The sequence below is a fragment of the Seriola dumerili genome, unplaced genomic scaffold (assembly GCF_002260705.1).
Source record: "Seriola dumerili isolate Sdu_G_001 unplaced genomic scaffold, Sdu_1.0 BDQW01000025.1, whole genome shotgun sequence".
Classification (NCBI taxonomy): domain Eukaryota; kingdom Metazoa; phylum Chordata; class Actinopteri; order Carangiformes; family Carangidae; genus Seriola; species Seriola dumerili.
The window spans coordinates 20103176-20126227 of NW_019174280.1; the positions used below are offsets into that span (position 1 = coordinate 20103176).

A 23052-nucleotide genomic window follows, 5' to 3' on the forward strand; every position below is an offset into this window, starting at 1 on the left:
AGTCACTCAATGAAACAAACACCTAAACCCCCCGCCCCCACCCCAAGTTTGTGAGTCTGACCAGAACACCCTGTAATTCTACCTCCAGCAGCAGCAGCAGCCAGCAGGCCGGTCCACAGACACACCCAAGACCCCATTCGCCTGCAGGCACTGGAGCAGAAGTACAACCGATAGGTCAAATCTTTTTTTAGGTCACAGATGGTTGAACCTAAACCTCTTCTTACTTCCTGGTTTTTTTTTGTCTAGGAGCGTAAACCGTCATGTGCGCATTTCTTGGCATGTGATAGGGCCCACGGCTGCAGACATAACTCATCAGGTGGTGTTTGCATTGACTGACATGGAACTACATGGTCCATGCACGTGTGTGTGTGTTTGCGAAAGAGAGTCTGATGGAGGGGTGACAATAGTGTGTTACTGTAACAGCTAACGGGTGTTCATGCGCTCTCTCTCCTTTTCTGTTATGTGCATGTGTCGAGAAGTTGGGAGGGTTTTCCCATTGGTTTCAATACAAGCACCGTTTTCTTGACGCTAGTGGCCATTAAGGGAACTGCAGATTTAACAGTCACTCCACTGATTTTACAGTTTCTGTTGTCATGGAGACTACTCCTCAGCCAGCTAAAACAGTTGTATAATGTATTTTGTTTGATTTGTCATGTCTGAGAAAATAACCTTGATGATGTCATAGTGATGTCATAGTGATGTCATCATTATCTCAGGAGAAAATGTATTTATCATTTAAATAATGGAAAGTATTACAAGCTGGAAGTGTGAACTTTAAAATTTTGGGCATTTACCAGACAGGGAGAGGGATCCGCTATCAAGTTGCACTATGGGAAATGTAGGATCCCGAATTTTTGGAGATTGACCTATACTCAGGAGTAAAAGTCAGAATATCTCAGCCTCTACTGCTTTGTTTTTAACCGTTCTTTTTACAACCTGTCTTTAAGCAGTTAGTTTCAGTAGTTTTGTATTTTGCTGTAACACCTTGCCAGGATGGCTGCTGCTTGGGTACTGTCAGTGCGGTTGCTTTTCTGCAAAATAAAACCACATTTCCCATAAAAACCCAAGTTTTCTCTTTACCTTTTTTTATTCTAAAGAGGATACCGGAAGTGTTTTATTGGTAAATGCTTCAGTGCATGCTGCTGTAAAACTGCTGTATGATTTTTTTAAATTATTATTATCATTTTAAAGTTCATACACATATCTCGAAATGAATATAGTAGTTTTAGAACTGTTTTCAGCAAATTTAACCAATGTCTAAAACTTCAGGCTGGAGCATAGAGTCTCTAAGCTTCCACACAAAGGACAAATGAACCCACACACCTGAAACTTGATATGGAAGCATCTTTGAGTGTTTATACATTTCTTAACATCCTAAAATAAGCAGTCGGTGTGCACGTGGACACACAGGCTTGCGTGCCACCACATAAAGCCTGTCAACGTCAGGGCAGAGCTGTCTGTCTGCAAGACGTATGACTTGAAGGCTTCGCAGCACAGCCACAAACGGAGCACAGTCTCATCCTGTGACAAGACTTGTGATTAATGCCTAGCAACAAAGTGAACCACAGAGCAGGAAGTGGACTGTGGTCAAACAGCAGTTTCAGACCAATATTGTGATTCTTGATCTAAATTCTGAGGGTTTTAAGGAACTTCGTTAACTGTGTATGCATGACAGGAAACAATCGAGTTACTGTTTAGGTGTGTGTGTGTGTGTGTGTGTGTGTGTGTGTGTTGGAGCACGTGTTACATAATGAGGTGTGTGCATACAAACAATTGCGTGTGGGTGGGATGTTTGCATTTCAGTGTGTGTGTGTGTGTGTGTGTGTGTATGTGTGTGTGGCACGAGTCATTACGCTGTAATTACTATCCAATTAAAAGAGGGCCCACCACAAACAACAAACACACACATGCATTGAAACACACACTGGCAGACAAAATACACACATGCACTCCTACACTTATTCACTTCGCCCAGCACACACACATGCACACACACACACACACACACACGCCAGCAGGCAGCGTGGCAGCACCTGTTGCAGTGTGTCCTCATGTCTTCCTGCACTGCAGTCGCAGCTCATTTCATCTCACAGAGAGAGACTCTGTTTGGACTCAGTCACGCTGAATTTATCACTGACAATAGCCAGAGATGATTGTTTGTGTAGATGTTTGAGTTTGCTGCTAATGAGTGAAGCAGCAGAAGAACTGAGCTCGTCCTTTGTGAAAGTAAAACATTCAAACACCGGTTCTCTGTAGGCTTGGGCTCACGGTTCGGAAAGACGCCTTTTATTGGGTTTTTGTAAAGAAATTATGTGTTGTTTAAAAGCAGATAGATGAAATAGGACAAACAGACTGAACACTGGCAGCGATTTGATTTATATCACTGAGGTTACTTTGGGTTTTCATGCTGCAGTGCACTAAATTTATGATCTCTTCTTACTGGACAACAAGCGTTCCCTTTTAACCTTACTCATATCTTCTAAGTGTATGACTGTGATACACTGTGGCTTAATATTAATTTGTTTAAGTAGTTTTTGGAGATTTGCCACGAGACAGCTGGGAAACAAGCAGGAAAACTGAAGATGGAGGTTCATTTTTCCAAGATTAGTGCAAGCTTACAAGTACACGCTGAAATGTACAGCAGTCTGAGTGCATCTGTTTTCCCAGCAAACGTTTTGACTTGGCACAGTGGGAAAAGCAGTGTTACATTCATTCTCTATGTAAAAAGAAAAAACCTTAAATCCTCATGTACATAGATCACTAAGTTTACATCATGCAGACCCTGGCATGCAGCTGCAGCCATGTTGATGTGCTTTTGTTGATGCATATGGTCTGTACATGCAGTTGGAGCTGCTATAAATATTGGGCTGCATGCAGACAGACCCTCTCTATAAATGGATATATGGGTATGACAAAATGTGTTCTGCATTGACCCTTGAATACAGTTGCAGCCACGCATATGCTGCAATACAAGTTAAGTCCTCCCAAGAAGCCTAGACCCTCTTATTTTGTTCCATTTGAAAAAATAAATGTCTCAGACCGAAGCTCAAAGCTTTATACAAGGAACTCGATCTGTAAGCCAGTGCTTTTCTGGGACTCTCCAGGTTCAGGTCTGGTAGCAGAACTCTACAAGTTAATATAGTCCAAAAACAGACGTGGACCAGTTCTGTTTGTACTACTTGTTCACACAATATACATTTGCTTTCTAAGTTATATTTCTTATTTTCTATTTTCAGAAGGGTTTTTTTTTTAAATAAAGTCCTGAGAAAATAGTAAAAATTAATGTGTGGATTACAAAAAGTTATATTAATCCCCACACAACTAAACCCTTATCATCCTGAAGAAAAGCTTTGTTGATACAGCAAGTTTCACAATGAATTCACATCCAGTCCTTCACTCAAAAAGATAATGAACATCCAATTTTCTTCCATTATTCTGTCTTAACACCAAACTCACTGACAATCCTCATTTGACACAGCAGACAGACTTCCCCCTCTGTTTACAGGAGTCCGAATCACCTAAGCTCAACTGCAGCCTTCCTGCTTTGTGAGGAGACAAAGGGAAAGTCTTTGTCCATGAGCCTCATCTGACTCACTGAGCATGGTGGGACCATGAGCTCCAGCAGCTACTGACACAACTACAGTCAACATATCAGTGTCCTAACAAAGGGGCACCAGAGTGACATCATGATTACTGGCATGAAAACATCCACCCATCCAACCATGACACTTAAAAGTACGATGACAATAATAAAATATCCTCAGGGCCTCATTTTTAATGACTCAATAAACCCATGTAGCTGTATTATTTTTCCTTCATGTCTCTTTGTTTATTTGTAAAATCAAAGCATGTCTTTGTTGTGACAGATAAGACTCCATTGACTGACATGAGTGTAAGGGGGGTAAACAATAGACAGCTGAGTCCCATTTCTTTCTTCATCCTTCCACTGAAACTCTTTTGTGCTTTTCATCCACAATAAATGACTTACACACTGATCAGATGTTAAATCATAAGAAGAAAAAATGTGTTTCTAGGTTTAATATTTACAGTTAAACATTTTAAATAGTTGATTTGAAGTTCAGAATTGGGAAGAAAAAAAAAAAAAACAGGCACTGGCCCTTTAAATGAAAAACCTGCTGGAGGAGTCCTTAGAATAAATAACAAAACAATCAAATGTAACGCACTCACCACTGCGGACACACACGTGGCAGGCATCGTCCTGATTTAGAAAGTACAGGTGAAGAGGATCACGCGGACGTCCTTGTCCAAGTTGTCTGCTGGAGAAACACTTCTCATCTCTAGATGTTTCTCATCGTCATCATCCTCCTCCTCAGCTCTACCGGAGGAGAGAAGCTGAGCCCGGCTGTGATGCAGCGTCAGTCTCAACTGCAGTGTTTTATAGTCTGTGTCTCCAGGTGGACCGGTTTCAGATAGTACGGGATGAGGGCTTGGTTCAGAAAGAACGCTGTGGTAATTCCCATAGCGATAATGGATGAGGGCCACACTTGGATCGCCGCCTCGCCCCGTCCAGGCTCGTCAGTGTGCAGTGCGGCTCTCCGTCCGCGCTGCACAGCACCACAGACACTGCCGCGGTGACGTAGACGCGGAGAGGCGGGAGCTAGACGCGTCTCAGCCAACCGCAGCCCGGAGAGAGCCGCGCACGTGTGTCGAACCCCGACTGTGTAGTGGGAGGGGGGACATGTGTCTTGCAGGTGAACCCAGGTTGAGGCCCACGAATGACATGTCCTTGATGGAGGCTTTAGGACAGCGCTTTAATACTGAACTGCACACACATCCAAATGGAGCTGTTTGGGATTTGGGAGGGTAGTGCTGCGGGAAAAAAAGTGCTGTCACCACCAATCACACATACAGAACATATGGATATCCGCTGTATTTAACCACGTTTTACAGCTGGGATCTGTAAACTGAGCCTAAATGGAAGTAATGTGTCGTTTTTTGTAGCAGACCTCTGAATGTAATCAGTTCAAAATCACGTTTATGAGAAGTTATTATAAAAACAGTAGAGGTCATAAGGCATCAAGGTGAGCCGTTACAGAGTGATCCGCACAGAACATAAGGGTTAAAACCTTATAAGTAGACTGTAATGGATTTTTTAAATCTCTGCACTCAGTTATTTTCATTCCATTTGTTGCATTTTAACTCGTCTAAACAAAAAGCAAACTTTATGTTGGCACATAGATCTACAAGTTACAGTTTTTGTTTTCCATGTAATCATCCCTTTTATATTTGAGACCTTTGTATTGATGATTACCGTCGAAGCTCAGATATAAGCTGGATATCCTCAGAAATAATAAGTCTAAGTTCAAAAAAGACAATTCTGTAATTTTTAACAGAGCTATCTGTAAGTTTTTGCTATCGCTACATAGCTAATGTTAGCATTAGCAGCTGTTTACTTACCAGTCTAGAAGAAACGTTACAAGTTCATCATCAAACTTCATTCCTTTACTCGCAAAGAGCTGTCTCCAATGGAAAGCCGCCCCTTTTGATTTACTTCTATTTCTATCACTTGTTTTCTTCTACTGAATTTAGCACGCTAACCAGCTAGCTCCAGCCCAGTCACTTTCCAATACCGAGTCACTGTTTAGGTCCAGGCTGCCTTACATAGCGCGGCTCAGAGGACCTTTTCTAACCTCTTGTTTTGTAAACTTACTAATGGCTCTTTACACAGAACCAAAACATTTTTATATTTTCACAGAGGCTATAACAACACATTCCTAATATTCCTTGCATCATGTAAGACAACTTGTATTTAAACTGTTTTGTTGTGCAGTATTGTCTCACTGTCTGACAGTGCTGTGATGCAACAACAATTGTAACAAGAGGGTTTGTTCATTCCCACCTGATGTTACCCTAAAAACTTAAGAGCATTATTGTGCTTTGTTCCAACTGACTTAAAATTAAGATGTAGTCCACATTATAACAAGTAATAACAAGTGGCCAGTTTTTGTTGGTGAAGTCAAAGAATAATGTAAAACTGTGTGGTGTAATACCTTTTAGGGCAGTAACATAAGATAGTGAGTTCTGCATTGTGATTGTCACCACTATGCTGCTCTGCAGGATTTTGCAGTGTCCTGTGTCCTGATCTGTAAGCTGGAACATTCCTAGTCATAGATTAATTATGTTACATTATATAGAAATGTATCTCCATACAGTGCTGGAATTAGACTTTTATTAGTGACCTTTTGGACCAACACTGATCTTCTTCACGTTGGTCAAAGATATAAGAAAAAAAGGAGATCCAGTGTCATGGTAAGTGTATTCCCTTTGCAGCAATGAATACACCTCCCAGCTTCATTGGATTACCCCTTTAAATCCAGGTAACAGGGCTGTAATGGCTTTCTGAGCTTGTCTGTGCCCCATCACACTACCTGATGGATACAGCCTGGTTTCTAGGACAGCCCTTACGCAGGGCTTAGTCCTTCCATTATGACAGACTGTCATTCAGTTTCCCCCAAAAGAAGCATCACGGCATTGTTTGTGTGTTTGTCTATTTAGAAAGAGCTCAGTGATGAAAGTAATGAACAGCATTTTTGATCCTGTGCTCTAAATTTCTGGTTTACAGATGACCTGCAACCTTATTTGTTGAAAGGAGGCCATTGATATCTCTGGGAGGGATATTTATGTAAAACACTGATGCAGTGAGCTGCCCTTTCATCTGCTGTAACGTCAGTTTGATAGTGAACATGAGAAAGAAAACAGGATTTTGGATTTAATTTGAATTGGCAAAGAAATCAATATTTCACCATTTAGCCAATTTAGCGTGAACCTCCATTAAGCTGCATTTGTGTGTTAAACTAAAAGGCTACAGAAACAAAAATCCCTGTTAGGCCCAAATGGTTTGTTTGTGAATGTAATATTCTTCTATTGTCTTTGCCTGAAATGTTATGATGCTTGTTTTACACACAAAACATCATTAATTGATTTTATGGCCACTTGGAGGCAGCACAACAAGCAGTGAAAGCATCAGTAAATATCATAAAATTCATATAACAGGTACACGGAGGTTCACTAAGGGTCCGCATGTACCTACAAATATGACATCTGTGTGACAGATGTTCTTATTATACTCCTTCTTGTCAGTTTGGCAGCCACTATGGGGGATACTGACTCATACTGACTTCCTACTACAGCATATGCCATAGGTCACTGATAGGTGGACCATGGTCTGGATCCAAACCCAGACCAGTCCTATCCAGACCTGGACCTAAACCCTATAAATTACTGAGAATTATTCAATTTTGCCCAGCACAGTTTTTCCAACTTTCATGGCACTGATCACATGATGCTGTTCAGCCAATCATTGTGACTGGAGTCGGTGATTGAGATACACACAGGGGAGCGACAATACTATAGACAACACTGGAGAAATGAGTGGTGAAAGTGGGATATTAGAGGGAAAGAATTAGAAAAGGACTTGTTAAAACTGTCCAAAGGTAAAAAAATGTGCTGAGATTTTTAATTATTAAAATGGTTGAGACTGTTAAGATGTGAAATGGAGTTAGCCGGAATGAAAAAGGGAAATTGAAGCCACACTACAACCTGATTTTCTTTGAAATGAGAAAAGAACATTTAATTATTATTAGAGAAGTTATTTACGATTATTATTGGAGATGCTTCAGACCTTAGCTTGAGGCAATTTTGTCCAACTGGACCTCTTTGAATTTTAATTGAATACCCCTGGCAAACGCGGATTGCCTGGCGACCTCCCTGTGAAAACTCCAGAAAACCAATACATAATGAAATAATTAGTGAGCTTTAGAAGTAGATCTGTTTAAACCCTGTTTCAAGCCTTTATGCTGAGCTAAGCTAACCCTCCTCCGGCTCTAGTGTCACAGTTACCGGACAGATTTGAGAGTGGTATTGATCCTTTCAGTTAACTGTTGGCAACCAAATAAAAAACTTACTCATCTAGTCATTTAACAAATTGGTTTTACTTGCCCAAATTTAACCCAAATGCAGCCACGCAGCTTGCAAAAAAATAGGTCATATGAGGAGATTTCGGAGCAATTGCAGGGACCTATTTTGTCGTTGATGGAAAAGGTCAAATCAAATGGCATCTGAGGTGTTTGCAGCAAAGATCCATGACGCACAGCCACCTGTAATTGGTTCAGGTTTCTACAGGACCAGTCTTTCATCGTGTGGTATCAAGCACCAACTCTGGGAATGCCACCCTCCCATATGTGTCAGTGGAGCAAACATGGCGGCTTGAGCCAGCCACTCAGTCATCTGTTCCATGCAGTCAACCTGTCATCCATCTACTTACCAACATGCTGTCGAGATATCCAGACACAACGTGAGCAGCGCTCTTGGCCCATCAGGCTGGCCCTTAGTAAACAGTTTGCATACACACAAGCTGGCGTGCTCGTAGCCTCAGACGTTACTGCAAATAGCAGCAGCTGATAAAAGAGTGGAGCACCATCTGCCCTGCACGTGGAGCGGAAAAGAGTGGACACGGAGTGGACGAGGGAGGGAGGGGGGGAGAGAGAGAGAGATAAAGGGATGAAACGTGCCGCTTTGCTTTTGCTGGTGGGGGAAAACTCAGTAGAAGTGGGTCAGTGACTCAGTCGGATGATGGGGGAGGAAGAGAAATCCACCTAAAACTTAAAGAATTAAGCCAATTCTTTTAAATATTACACCTCGGAGTGGGAAGGTATGACTAATGAATGCCAAGAGAAAGACACAGAGACCAGAGAGCAGGATGCTGAAGATACAGTGCATATACAGTGCGTCCTGCCCAGCACTGGAGCACACTCATGCTGCAGAGCTGAGCTGATGTTCAGTGGGCCAAACAGCCGCTGCAGGGCCACACGTATCCTCAGACTGCAGTTACTAGGTGAAGTTGCCTTATATAGAACAAAACAAAAAAAAAAGACAAGCTACAGTGGAGGAAAGAGGATTGGTCTGTGCGTTTGAACAAGTGAGTAACAGACTGAAAGGAAGAGGGCATGTGAGGACACACCTTGACATAATGCCCCTGACCTTAACCTTAACCATCACAACCATATATTATCAACACCCACAAACAGCAGCACACCCTTCACATAAACAATGCAACCGTAAAATCTCAGTTAAACACGTACTACATGATTTTGAGGAATCTTGGTCCAGTATCCAAATTACACAGGAATAACGTGGAGGCATTAAACCTTCACATAGAGAAACAAAAGACTTTTTTTTATCAGTGAAGTAGGAGACATCTTGTCTCCTGTAGTTAAACGTTTGAAATAAAAAGCATTCGCGTGTTTTGCATATCTTAACCAGATAACTGAACTATTTTGTGGGGAAAAAAAAAAGAAAGAGAGAAAGAATGTCTCTTTCAGTATCGCCTTATATGTGACGTGGTACAACTCTCTATTCATTCTGTGAATTCTGCAGATGGGATGAAATGATCAGTTTATAGACAAAGAGAGGGAGAAAGAGAATCTGTCTATGTTAGGTTTCCTGGCAGCAGATACTTTAAAATGCTAATTAAAGGGCATTTACTGCTGCAGGTGAGAGCATCATGTGTGTGTTAGCATTAGGATTGAGACTGTCAAACCTGTTATGATTAAAATGAGCCACACAGTTCATTTATCTTTTAAGCCTTTAGGCCTGAAAATACCTTAAAAATAAATGCATGATAAGTGCTATAACACAGGATGTGGAGTTTTTGATAAATTACCCCGTCCTACTCACATGCTAACTCCATTAGCAATGGATGTTTAAATGTATATGCAAGTAACATTTGAGCTGAGCGGCACTTTTCTCTTATTATATATAATATTAATCTTCACAGCACGTCTCTGCAGAGTGTCTGCTGTAATCACTCAGTTCTGTGGCGGAAATATAACTTCACTGTTCCCAGTAATTACAGCTCTCAGACATTGAGACAAATAGATGGCTGCCAGTAGATGGCATTAAAAGTCACACATTACTTACGGCCTCTTTAAATTTACTGGTCTGTATTAACAGTCACTGTAGTTATAAGTTCATTAATGCTGCGAGTTCTTTGGTTGTTTAAATAAAATAGCAGACTATGTTCATAACTTACTCTCTTAACTTCTCTACATCCTCCAGAAAAGCCCACTTCTTCAATAATCCAAACATGTTCATATGTAAACTAATCATCACCCACTTTCATGTGTGTATCTTAGTGGGACACATTTGTGTAATGTATTGTGTTTCCACTTCAGTCCATTATATGTACAGACAAATGTTCAATTCTGCTGTAGCTGAATACAAAGCTGCCACCCAGGATGTATATAGAAGAGAGGTTTGTGTGTGGACTGCATTCGTTTTAATGACTTGTTTTCAATGCTCGACTCCCTCTCAGATGACCCACCTCTCATCAGTGGGTCAAACTGACGCTCCTCAAAGGTAAATACATTAGAGTTTAAGTTTCAGCAGCAGCTGTGAAGTGGAGTTTCCTGGTAACCATCCAAACTCAAACACAAATGTCCAACACAGGAGGCCTAAAGGCGTCAACTGCACCACTGTGTTCACCAGCTTCATTTACTGTAAGATCACACAACTTCATCAAAGTCTATATTAAGACGTTCCAAGGTGGAGACAAACTTGTTTGTACAGTGAGTCAGTGGGTGGCACAGGTTTCCATCCTCACAGAGGTACAGTAGCTCGATGTTTGAAATGTTAGCTTTGGGCAGAGTCTTGTTCAGACTCTTAATGTGCAGCTGCCCCGTGGAAACCTTGCGCTTCCTCATGTAATGAATAACCTTTTCAAGTTTGAGCACTAACCAGCAGGAGTTAGGGATAAAAAAAGGTTTTGACCTCGGTCGAAATGAATCATGTCAGGAAGCTACAGTGACATTGTAACTGTCAAAAGGCCTTTTTCACAGCAGCAGACATTTTGACTTGTCATGGAGAAGCACAATTGTAATAACATTAACAATGGTTCAGTGTCCCAGGAAGCCATGGCAGTGTGACAGTGAGCCAGCATGAACAATACCAGGAAACAGCGGCTAAGGTAGCTGCCCATACGCACCATAATACTCTTATCTTACAGTCACATATTATTATTGTATTTTCTGATACCGTAAGATTGTGTAAGTACTTTTGATTTAAACAAGACCAAAAACAGTATTTAGATTAAAATGTTTTCACTGTAAAAACAACAGTAATATATTAGTTTGTTTTTACAGAATTATTAGGGCATTTACAGGGACCTACAAATGTGTCAGAACACTAATGTTAGCCTGAACTCTGCTGGAGAAACTTGGTTATTACAACTTAAACACAGCAGCAAACTCCAGTCCTGTATCGAGACAGTTCATCCTTATCACACAGGTCAGGCAATAATAATGGACTAGTTACACAAATGGAACAACAACACTGACTAACTGGTGCAGGCAGTTCAGCAAGGGATCGTTTATTGACTTGATTAAACTTAAACCTTGTTTTATCTTCCATTGGTTTCACAGTTTAATTAACTTTCCACACAATTATCCACTGAAACCAAAGCGCTGTGACTCGCTGTCCTGACTCTTTTGTTTTATTATTTCCTTTTTCAGTGGCAGAAAAAGTTTTCAGACATTTCTACTCAAGAAAAGTAGCAATGCCACACTGACAATATTCAAATACAGTAGGGTTAGTGAAAGTACTATTAAAAATATCATCACATAATATACATATTCCAAAAGTCAAAGTACTCATTATGACATTTGTAATATTTTATATATACCTTTTTTTTAATTACATAACTAATAAAATACATTAATCACATTAAAGTATTAATGTAAAATAAGATCATAGGCACCTTTAAATTATGTTAAACTAAAGTAAATGTGGACTTAGTCGTTCTCACTTTTCACTGACATGACTGGACTGAATACAGCTCCTTAACTTTGAATTCATGTCAGTGACACGTTGAAAGCCTCGAACAAACTCTAAAGATTTAAATTCTCACCAGTGTTTCTGTGCCAGTTGCTGACACACACATACCCTGAACATATCTAACCACTAGGTGGCACTAACAAGCAGATGACAGGTTCCACATGCTGTGTTTATTTTCTTTAGGAGATATTTCAAGACAAAAAAATAGTGAACAACTGATAAGAATTTGTCATTATCATCATTTTTAATAACATCTCAGTTCAAGTACAGCAAATTTATAAATCTAATATTCATACATCCAGACACAGTGAAACGTCAACAGATTTAAATGCAGTCAGTTACGCTGTTCACTGAATTAAAGGGGCATCCCAAAAATAGTCATACCTTAGGATACAGAGGAGTAAAACCAAAATTAAATTAAATAAAAATCACAAAATGAAGGCACAGCCAAAGCAGAGGAGCCATCTTGACTTCAGTGCTTATGGGGTTGTGTTTAGTTTTTTTTTTTTTTTTTTGGAATGCATAACAGGAAGAATTCTTGTGGGTGGGAGAAGAAATATAATAAATATTGATCCAAACAATATTTATTATTGCTGGAAATTACTGAGTGCCATTCTTTTATTTCACAAACCGTATCACGGTGCGGTCCCGACTGATCCACTGTAAAAAGGCCACATATTCAGAGAGTGAGCAGGTATTACACCTAAAGCTGACATTTGTGTTATTAAAATAAATATAACTCATGGACAGTGTCTAAGCTGCTTTAGACCAACTGATGGTTTCAGTCAGACTCTTTGAACAGCAGGACTACTGAGTACTGACATCATTGTGCTTTATTATGTGCTAGTGTTCATTCGTATCACGCGGCTCCACCCAGAGGTGACAGAGGACACGTTTAACAGCAATAATGTTAATATGTCAGCGCTTGAATTACACTCCCTAACGTTGTAAAGAGGGTTTAAAAGTGTATCATTAACATCACAGGCTCACACTTCAAGTAATTTCAGGTATGGAGGAGGATTCCACTACAATGTGATTAGAAATAAAAGTACACATTGTCACGTGGAATTTAAAAGTACTTCACAAACTCTTGGAACCATTAAATGTTGACAGTCAGAATTTGGGATGTAACACTAAAACCAGCTGTGATTGAGGGACACTTCCTGTGTGAGACGCCGTCTGTAAGGCAAAGGATACTAGCGTGCAAACATATTCTAATGTTTGGTCGCTCCAGCTGTTTCCAGTTCGAGTTAGCGGACTGTTACATCCCCGATTCTGCCCGACATTCGCTGAAATCAAACATTTCATGGTTCTTGCATATAGAATTCCACATTTCATCTCATGAAATGTGCGCAGGCTTTATGTGAAATTACAAAAATATACAAATGAGATCTCAAATACATCTTTTGTATTTAAAAAAAGAAAACATGAAAGAAATTCATATTCTATATGCTTTGGATAAACTGAGTTATTTCTGAGTGTCAGGACGATGGTACAAACAGACCAGTGCTAAACATGGTTTTGAAAAGGGGGATCTGGTCTCCAGAGTCCATAATACGTTTAAATAAATGTGAGACAAACTAAGCAGATTTTCATTTCTGCTGCTGAACTGTGTTGTTACCTCGATTGTCTGGTATCTGCTATTCCAGCTACTCTTAGAAATGAAAGAGGAAACAGTTTGGCAAGTGGACTCTACACAAACTGTGGAAAAGTCTCTGGGAACATGTCGGACTGGTTTAACAAACACATGACTTCACATTACAAAACATGGCCATGGAGTCTGTTGTCAAGAGCACAGACGGCACTGACTGAAAACACTGTACACACAACAGCCTCTCCTCTCACACGACGGCAATGGATGAAGTGGTGAAGGTCAAGAATTCTGTGATTCCAAAAATTGTGACAATCATGATGATGATAAAGCCAAAACACTATAACACAAATCAATTCACATGGCACCAACTTCAATTAAAAATAAAGAAAATGACGTGCACTTCAAGATGTCTCAAATACAAAATTACCAGAGATGACTGAATCGTCCTCACCGTCAAATATATCAAGGCAATGACTAATGGAGATAAAGTAGGTCCTTCTCAGGCTCAGGGTGACTTCTAGCCTGTATGATTGTGAGCAGTGCTGTGCTTTATTCAGGGCAGTCATATCAGATGGGAGCAGCAGTAAACTCATGTTAAATGTGGGAAAGGTCTATATTAATGTTATAGAGGTAACTGAGCCACTTGTGCTGTAAAATATAAACCTAACAGATGGTGAGTGCTGCTAAGATGTTTCACGTTCATACCAGCTCATTAAGAGGACATTCAGTCAGTGAGGAACTTTGTAATTTCATGGGGTTTTGTGAGACGAATGTATGTTTGTTTGTTTGTTTGTTTGTCTGTCAGCAGGATTATGCAAAAGATTTGCACCAAGCTTGGTGGAGGGATGAAGCATGGGCCAAAGAAGAACCCATTAAAGTTTGGTTTGTTTAAAAGGCGGTTTCAGGAACTATTTTTAAAAAAAATGCGAGACAGGACATTTTTCAACATTATTGTCGTTTGGCATTGATTGAGGTATTTGCTCTATTGAGTGTCATTCTAGTTATCACTGTTTAAGATATGTTCACTGTGACTGTGAACACAATGAAAAAACCATAAAACTGTGTATTTCAAATACACACAAAATGATGTCATGGATTTCCTGATTGATCCAGTGAGCAGCACATTGGTCTGGAGTGTCAAACTCGCCTGCCCAACAGATTCTACTCCTTCCACCACGTCTTTAAATGACAGACGTATCAGTCCATTTCATTATTACTATTTTTAAGACATCTGTCTGAAAACATTACTGACATGTCTGAACGTGCATTTTAAAGTCTTTTGTTCAGTGTAATTATTCCTCTTGGCTGTGAAGAGATCATTTCCTGACATGACTCCAATATGTTCTGTGGAAAAATGTCTCTCAAATATATATATTAAAGTTTGCCTCATGAGGCTTCAGCAGTCTGAATTAGACAGGTTAAATGGATATCTTCGTTTACCTTGACTCAGCAAGCAAATGTTCTGAGGAAATGCTGAGGAATTTTGTTAAAACTAACTTAAAAGAGAGTCACATTTTATTATTCTTTTTATCTAACTCATACTCCTGAGGCCTCGGATCAGCTTCAGCTCAGAGGACTGTGGGTTCTGGCACTGGACTCTTGTTAGGAAGGATCTCTTTATGACCAGTATGGACAGGAGGAAGCATTACAGTGACCGATACTCGATGTACACACAGGCATGACACATTTTAAAAAGGAGCCATTTTTAAATTTTGCTATTGATACATATTGAATAGATACTTAGTACTTACACCAAGGTCTACTACTGTAATGAAGTTGTAGTGTTGTCCTTCTATTGTAAGTCGCTTGAAATAAAAGCGTCTGCCAAATGAGTAAATGTAAATGCAATGTAATGTATATACTGGGCTCAACAATGGAATGACAAATGTTTAAAAAATCCCACCATGTAATATGTTGCAAAATAATGATTCTCCTAAGTGAAAGGAACCTAAGAGAAACCTGATTTACTGCTCACTATAAATTAAACTAACGAGTGTGAATTATATGGGATGTGGTGAATGAGAAACTAATTAGGCTGCCCCCATGGAATGCCTTCTCTGCCCTCGCCTCAGCTCACGGCTGAGCTTCTGTGGACTCTTATGAACATCTATAGTAGCAGCTAGAAGGCGACTATTCGTATTAAAACAAGGCCATGTAAAAGACACTACACTATCACAGTAGCACAGACATGTCATGCCTTCGACTGACGTTCAGTCTCTCTAGACAATATTTTCTTTTTATATTATATTCTCTGATACATAATCTGGGATTTTATGCTTCCATCTTCTCTACAAAAATAACACATTTTACATCTTGCAAATACCTGAAACAGAATGACTGGATCCAGTCACAGTGGAGCAGCTCACTGTGCATCAGAGCTGCCCAGTCTCTCAACTTCAAAACTGCACATCTGCACACATCTGGACAGACCCAAAGAGCCTGTGTGTGATTCCAAGTATCAGAGTCTCCAATAGAGATCAACTGACTAACCGACTGGTTTAAGCACTCTTTCAGCCTGGCAAAACTTCATTTCCAGTTTTTGTTTTTTGAGAAAAAAAGTTTAAGTTGGTACCAACAAACACCATTTCTCCACAAATACTGAAGTGCATTTCTATAATAACATTCAGCTGATTCTGTGAGTGTAAAACACCTACAGACCTTCTAATAAGTGACGCACCTCACGTCTATGATGTGTCTTTTGCTGCACCACTCTTAAAGAAACTCGACAGTACAGCAACTGACATTCATGGTGTGTATGTGTGTGTCTTGTGTGTGTTGTTAGTAAGTGATCACAAGGCCGTCTCCTGGACTGTGTGAGCCGTCAGCTGGCACGAAGGCCGAACGATCCTCGGTTCCAGGTCTTCCTCCTCTGTTTGTGCTCGGTCGCTCTCCGTCTCTTTGTCCTCTGTGACCGTGTCGTCTTTGCAGTGAGCTGCTCCGTTGCTGTCCTTCTTGGCCATCTGATAAGGCTGCGTGTTGATTTCTTTGGGCTGGTCAAAAAGGGTAAAGAAGACTGTTGAACGCTCAGGTTACATAGAACAAAGCAGAGAGTGGGAGAGTGAATATGAGTCTACCTTCTGAGACAGAGGAGTGACGCAGCAGAGCTTCTCTCTGTAGCGCTCAGGCAAGAAAAAGAGCAACGTGCCCAGGACTGGATACACTGTGCCGGGGGTCAGCTCCTTCTCCTTCATAGGTCCTTACATGTGGAGAGATACAGGAAGAGGACAGAAATTTACCTTTGATCATGTTTGCCTTCAGGTAAGACAGAGAAATCCAGGACAAAATGAAACGAACCAGGAGCTGATCCTGACAATTAAACTAAACTACTAAAAAACACATTCAGCCAGTGCAGACTTACTGCACGTTTACTGCCGGTTTACCATTGAACACTGCGCTGCACTTTGATTGGCCTCTTCAACAAATCTAAGCCTAGGTAGCTAGCAGCTAGCTAGTTAGCCTGCGAGGTTCTTGCGAATATTCAAGCATGAAATGTATCAACCAATTCATGAGGTATCCAAACAGGGCGCTCCATTAAGCCCATTCATTTCAGTGAAAGCTGCTCACCCAGCACACATGCTGTAAAGTGATACATGTGCTCTGGTGTCTCTTTTCAGACCCAGTCTGGCCAACTGCCTGCGTACAGGACTGACATGAAAATAATATTCTGAGACGACTGTTGGTGGCTTTTAATATACTGGACCTGATGTGATAAATCAAAGCTCGGAGAGATAAACCAGCGCGGGCATCACATGATCTGTGGTTCCTACACTGCCACTACACACTGTGTATGGAACTTTCTGATTGAATGCATTGTAGTTGTTATTCTACTGATTCCTAGTCTGGTCAGAGATATAGTTGGTGTTTGTACCTGTTAGAAAGCTGACTATCAGTCCCACCACCACCACAGTGGCTGAGTTGTGAGCGCTGTACCACATGTAGGACAGTGAGTAAAGCGCCTCCACACCTGTCGGCCTGAAGAAAGAAAAGTAGCATTTAAAAATGGATGTTCCTCATTTTACAAAATTCAATGTTTGACTTATGGTGTGAAGAATTATTAAAAATTATGGAACCAACACATATTTCTACGTTTAGTTCTTGACATTTACTGGTTACCTCGGTTTGGCAGTGGTGGCGCTGGCCAGTGTAGTCATGACAGTGGTGGTCATGTTGTCGAACAGAGGCAGAGCCGTGGTGTTGAGTGGAGGGACTGGGGTGGCAGCAGACATACGCATCACAAAACTGCCAATGCCGATCCAGAAGGCCATGGCAAGGCCCGATGCTAATCCAACCACTGCACCCTGAGGTGACAGAGGAGAGGAGAGAGGTGGGGAAAGAGATAAAGAGATGCTGTTATGGCTATTCCCATTTTCTCTACTCCCCTATTACACTTTATCTGTGATCACAATAACAGGTGGACTCACGATGGAATTTGCCCAGGGGAAGAACATTCCTAGACAGAAGAGGCCCAGCAGGGGGCCACCCACCATCCCAAAGATACTGAAGGCTGCCTGAGGGCGCAGATGATACAGCACGGCAATGAATGACTATTTGTTGTGCAGCTGCATTATAACACAAACTAAGGTTGTGTATTTTAATCTTAACAGAATGAATTTCAGTAAAATGGACACAGTTAATGCACATTGTACTTTTTAGATTCTGTCTAAAGCATTTTAATTGAGACAAAAAGGGCTGCTTTTACTAATTGCTATAATTACTGCAATGTCTGACCATGTTACCTGCAGCACAGATCCCATTATGGAGGCGAGGTAGGCCATAGCCAGACACACCAGGCCATAGGCCAAAGCTGTGGAGCACATGACAAGAAAGAAAATTAAGTTGGAGGAGCTGATTCACTCGCACTTTTCTTAAAGCTGGTTGGTTGATACATTATCAGTAATCTAACAAGACTAGGTCAAAACCTAGTATGTGGCTGGACCACCTATGGTCAAATCCTGATTTTGTAACTGCGACGTCGTCTGACAAAAATCACCAGACACAAAAATTAAAGACAAAGACTGAGCTGTGATTGTTGTGGAAATTAGTAATCAGTATGAATTCAGGAAACAACAACGACAAAAGTCTTACCGAGTCCCTTGGACAGAAGTGTGGCTTTAGCTTCAGTCATGTTTGGAAAATAAGGTTTAATCAGGTCCTCCATAGTTACTGTTGCTAGGGAGTTGAAGGCTGAAGAGATGGTGCTAGCAGGACAAAAACAGGATTTAATGAGTGACTGGTATTTTTAAACACATTATATGCATTTCTGCATAACGCAGACAGGACAGAGCATGAACATCATAATAATGCCATCAGTTCATGTCACATCCAGCTGGTGGTAGAAAATAAACCATCGGGCAACATAGTGGGATTTCCCATTAGATTTCAATAAGAGGAGAAGCTATGTAAAGTATAATTCACTAATAGACACAGCAATGATTTATGACTGAATATTTCATCACTTTTTGCTACGTGTCCAAGCCCAAGACAGTTATTACATATATTCAGACCATCAAAGGAATGATGCGCTGAAATAAGACAATGATAGGGATAGAGTAAATACATTTAAAGGACAGGAGGTCTTTGATGTTTTCATACTCAAGACATAAAACAATCCAGTCGTGTGTGTTATCTCCAGGGTTTATTATTTAGAGATTGACTGGGATGAAGCCAAAGCTTATAAAATTAAACTAAAGCAGCAAACAACACTGCTGTTAGAAGTTCAACACCTGCAGTTACACCTGGTGACTGACAGTTGACAGACAGATCCTATATTTTACATTTTTCACAGTTATGACATCCATAGGAAGATATATTTATGGTTTTAAGAACCAAAAACCATTTCAGTGGATGATCCTTTACTTCCAAATCTGTTGTCTTTGGTTATTTACCTGAGAGCGCCACTGAAGAGACAGGCTACAAACAGCCCTGGGAGCCCAGGAAGGTCCCTGAACACATCCATCACAAAGTACAGCACCATCTACACAAAGAAACTGAACATTAGGATGGACATACACAAATCCAGATGATAAAAACATTGTACAGCCCTGTGATTGACCGGCAAGCTGTATAGGGTGCACCCTGCCTCTCACCCAATATCAGATAGGATCCCCTGCTACTCTCAAGGATAAGCAAATATAGCTAATGGCTGGATGGATGCACAAACACTGTTTGTGCTACTATTTGGGGAATCATGAAGGAAAATTAGTGTTCACCTGGTCATTAGTTTTGACGTAGCCCTTATCCAGAGGGCTGTCCTCTCCATACCGAGCGAACATGACCAGACCCATCAGACAACCTAAACACAGGACGATCTGCTGGCATGGGAAAACAACGTAGCAGGACCTGAGAAGGTGAGAGGTGAGAGGCATGGTTAGAAACTGGGCCCGAGAAAAATGCCGGCCAACCATGGACACAAGATGAACGTTTTAAGGGCAGACCAGAAAAGCAACATTTAAAACAAAAAGTAGAGCAAATACTAAGAAATGAAGAGTATAGTTGGAAGTTAACAGCATATTTACATGTGTCTTAACTTAAGATGAGTTGACAGTACATGATCAAAAATGCATTTCAGTGTCTGCATCATGTTATTGAATAACAGCATGGCATGAGAAACTGGTGATACTGACATGACGGCTTCTTTCTCTGTGCGTGAACTGAGGTATCTCTGCACCTGGGCCTGGTTGACCCCGTACAGGGCCAGCATCAGGAAGACTCCCCCCACACCCAGAGTCCAGAAGGTGTGACGCTCCAGAGGGTCAGGGTTCAGGCTACACACACACACACAGAGTACAGCATGAACACTTGAAGCACACACGAGCAAAGTACATTTAAGACGAGTAACACTTTATTCCTCCTGTAATGCAAAGATGCTGACTACTCACTCTAGTCCAGCTATACGGCTGCCATTGATTGCTTTCCTCCACACCTCTCCTATGCCCCCTGCCTGACCGGCCCCCACCACGATGACTGCCAGCTGGCCCGCAAACATCACCACTGTCTGGAACACATCGGTCCAGATCACGGCCTTCAGGCCGCCCTGCATGACGAGAGCACAGAGGCAATATTACAACCTATCTGTAGAGGTGCACATGGATCACAGCTGCAATGCACTGACAACAGATGCTGTATGTTTGTAGAATTAATCATAGATGACAGAGGAAACAGATGAACAAATCATAGTTGAGAGAAATAAATAAAAAGTTTTCCAAACAAGAACAGGTAGATGATTGAAAATCACCTTCTACTAAAACTACTATCAACTTTTTTTTTTACATTAATTTTAGTTTTATTTATTGCCAAAATTTGTCAAATATATGTAAATATATATATATGTAAATATATTATATACATATAAACTTTAGGGTTAATTTTCCGTTCTTATTGAAGAGCTTTCGTCAAAGAGAAATATTTTGTCACTGATGTGAACATTAGTTTGATAAATCCAGTGACTCACCAGAGCAGTGTACACAGTGCACACCAATCCCATGGCAAGCACTGCCCCCCATAGGTCAAAGCCCGTCACTGCAAGTGAACAGAGTGAAAACATTACCGAACACTGCTCAACAGATTAATCAATAATTTCAACATGTGCTGTTTTCAACTGTATTGAACATCATTAGTGTAACACGTGCAGTGATGGATCCTGTGGTAAAATAACAGCAAAAAATACAAATGCTACTCTTTACCTGCATTGAGCGCCAAGGCTGGAGCGTATAGCACCACCCCCATGTAAATGACCTGCAGAGAGGAGGGAAAAAAATGACAGAGCAGGATGAGCCACAGACTGAGCTCAGAGGTCGTGTTTTGTAGCTAAATGACTCACGTGTCAGATTATACCCTCTTTAACCTCAGAGGGGTCAGCGTTTAGAGAAAGGTCTAACTGTGATTTGTGTTAGTAGACAAATGTTTAACTTGATAGCAGCCTCTGAGCAGCTCACCATCGATCACTGTTCACACACATTTCTGAAATATCCGTTTTGTCAATTCATGACGACACTGACGAGCTGTAAATGGCGATGATACAATTTTACACCATTTTATGTGTCAAGTGATTAATGACTGAGTAGGTGAGAATATGGTGGTGGCCATTTTATCAAAATTCGGATCTAAAAAAATCCCAGAAACTAAATATACAAAGAAAATATGAAGTAGACTGAAATACCATCTGAAAGATGAATGTCACCGTCCCACATATGCGAACCGTCTTGTTGAAGCGCAGCTCCAGATACTGTTGAGAGGAGAGAATGTAAAAACAAAAACAAAAAAGAAAAACAAACAACAAAAACAAAAGAACAAACAAAATCAAAAGGCTGATTATATATCATCTCAGAGTCTGTATGGTCAGTGCTGAGGACATGTACTCTCAGGATCAGAACGGTCAGTTCAGGTACTGATCATCAAAGCCAGAGTCATTCTTTGCTCACAGGACGTTACTGCAGTACTGATCTTTGCAAATGACTGACAAGTGTCCTTGAGATTCATGAGAGAAACAGTCAGTCTGGCTGGACATAAAAAACCCTTTAAAGATAATGAGTCTCGAGACAAGAACATGCGTTTTTGTTGGACATCAACATATCAAGGATAACGCAGATAAGAGGACAGATAAGGAAACTGAGCTCTGAGATCATACGTGAGAAGGACGACGACAGGAGACGCAAGAAAGTGCTGAGAGGGTGTAAAACAGAAAAACAGGCAGACAGAGGAAAGAGGACATCACAATTAAGAAATGCTTTAAAAACACATTAACAGGTCATGAATCCACCACAGTGGCACAGTCATGTCAACCTATGTGTGCTTGTGGTCTGTTAGTTCTCCACTTGTGTGTACCTCATAGGCGCTGGACAGCCGCAGCCTGTAGAAGACTGGTATGAAAACATGAGCTGGGATGAGCAGGCCCAGGAAGTAGGAGCAGCCCAGGAACCAGTACTGAGTTCCAAAGGTGTACACCTCTGACGGAGCACCCAGGATGGCCACCGCGGACTGGAAAGTGGCCAGCAGGGACAGAGACACAGGCAGGCAGCTCATGGAGCGGTCAGCCATCAGGAACTCCTGTGGTGAACAAAATGTTGGTGTCAGCCATGATAGGGTAAAACTTAGGTGAGTATTGTGAGGAAAAAGCATCTAACCTGTGTTGTGCGCTGGCGCCCGCCAGAGAAGGCATAGAAGAGGCCGATGCCAGCGGAGGCCACCAGCAGCAGGGCAAAGATGACGTAGTCCACGGTGGTGAAGTGCATCTGGACTACCTCCCCCATGATGACGCTAGATGTGGGGCGTCAGTGCAGTGAAAGCCATTGGAAGCACAGCCTCTGGAGGCTGATCACAATGTTAAAGAGAGTACCTCACCAGCAGGGAGACCCGCTGAGAGCTGGAGGAAGAAAAAACAAGGAGAGAAAGTACATGAGGATGAGGTCAGGTTGACTTCTCTCTTATACTCGCTTGGGGACGTTCACACGGACAGCTGCTGTTCTTATTGCACTGAACTGTCTGTTTGGACTGAAAACAATGTTCTTGTAAAGTGGTGGCCATGCGTCACCACAACTTGGAGGGTGCATACGCCACTCGGACACTAGTGGACCCTTGCATACACGAGCATGTGGAAAGACTAACACTAG

At 41.2% G+C, this 23052-nt stretch overlaps 2 protein-coding genes across 2 annotated transcripts in view; both read right to left on the reverse strand.

The window, feature by feature from the left end:
- The window catches only part of tnfrsf21 (TNF receptor superfamily member 21), a 42147-nt gene extending 37601 nt beyond the window's left edge, over window positions 1-4546 (reverse strand). Inside the window, exon 1 of the mRNA XM_022767436.1 lies at window positions 4189-4546. Coding sequence (XP_022623157.1) covers window positions 4189-4215 — 27 coding nt within the window. The 5' untranslated portion in view covers window positions 4216-4546. The remainder of the gene's footprint in view (window positions 1-4188) is intronic.
- A 9724-nt stretch (window positions 4547-14270) lies between these two features.
- On the reverse strand, window positions 14271-22799 carry LOC111238055 (sodium-dependent multivitamin transporter-like). The gene is made up of 16 exons (XM_022767450.1): window positions 22567-22799; window positions 22268-22489; window positions 21603-21668; window positions 21127-21178; window positions 20895-20962; window positions 20323-20477; window positions 20068-20208; window positions 19654-19783; window positions 19330-19418; window positions 18530-18642; window positions 18181-18248; window positions 17866-17952; window positions 17558-17742; window positions 17313-17416; window positions 16519-16640; window positions 14271-16434 (listed from the first exon to the last, which is right to left on the reverse strand). Exons 1-16 carry the CDS (start codon window positions 22690-22692, stop codon window positions 16234-16236), a joined length of 1929 nt encoding a protein of 642 aa, XP_022623171.1. The 5' UTR covers window positions 22693-22799; the 3' UTR covers window positions 14271-16233.
- Window positions 22800-23052: the final 253 nt, after the last annotated feature.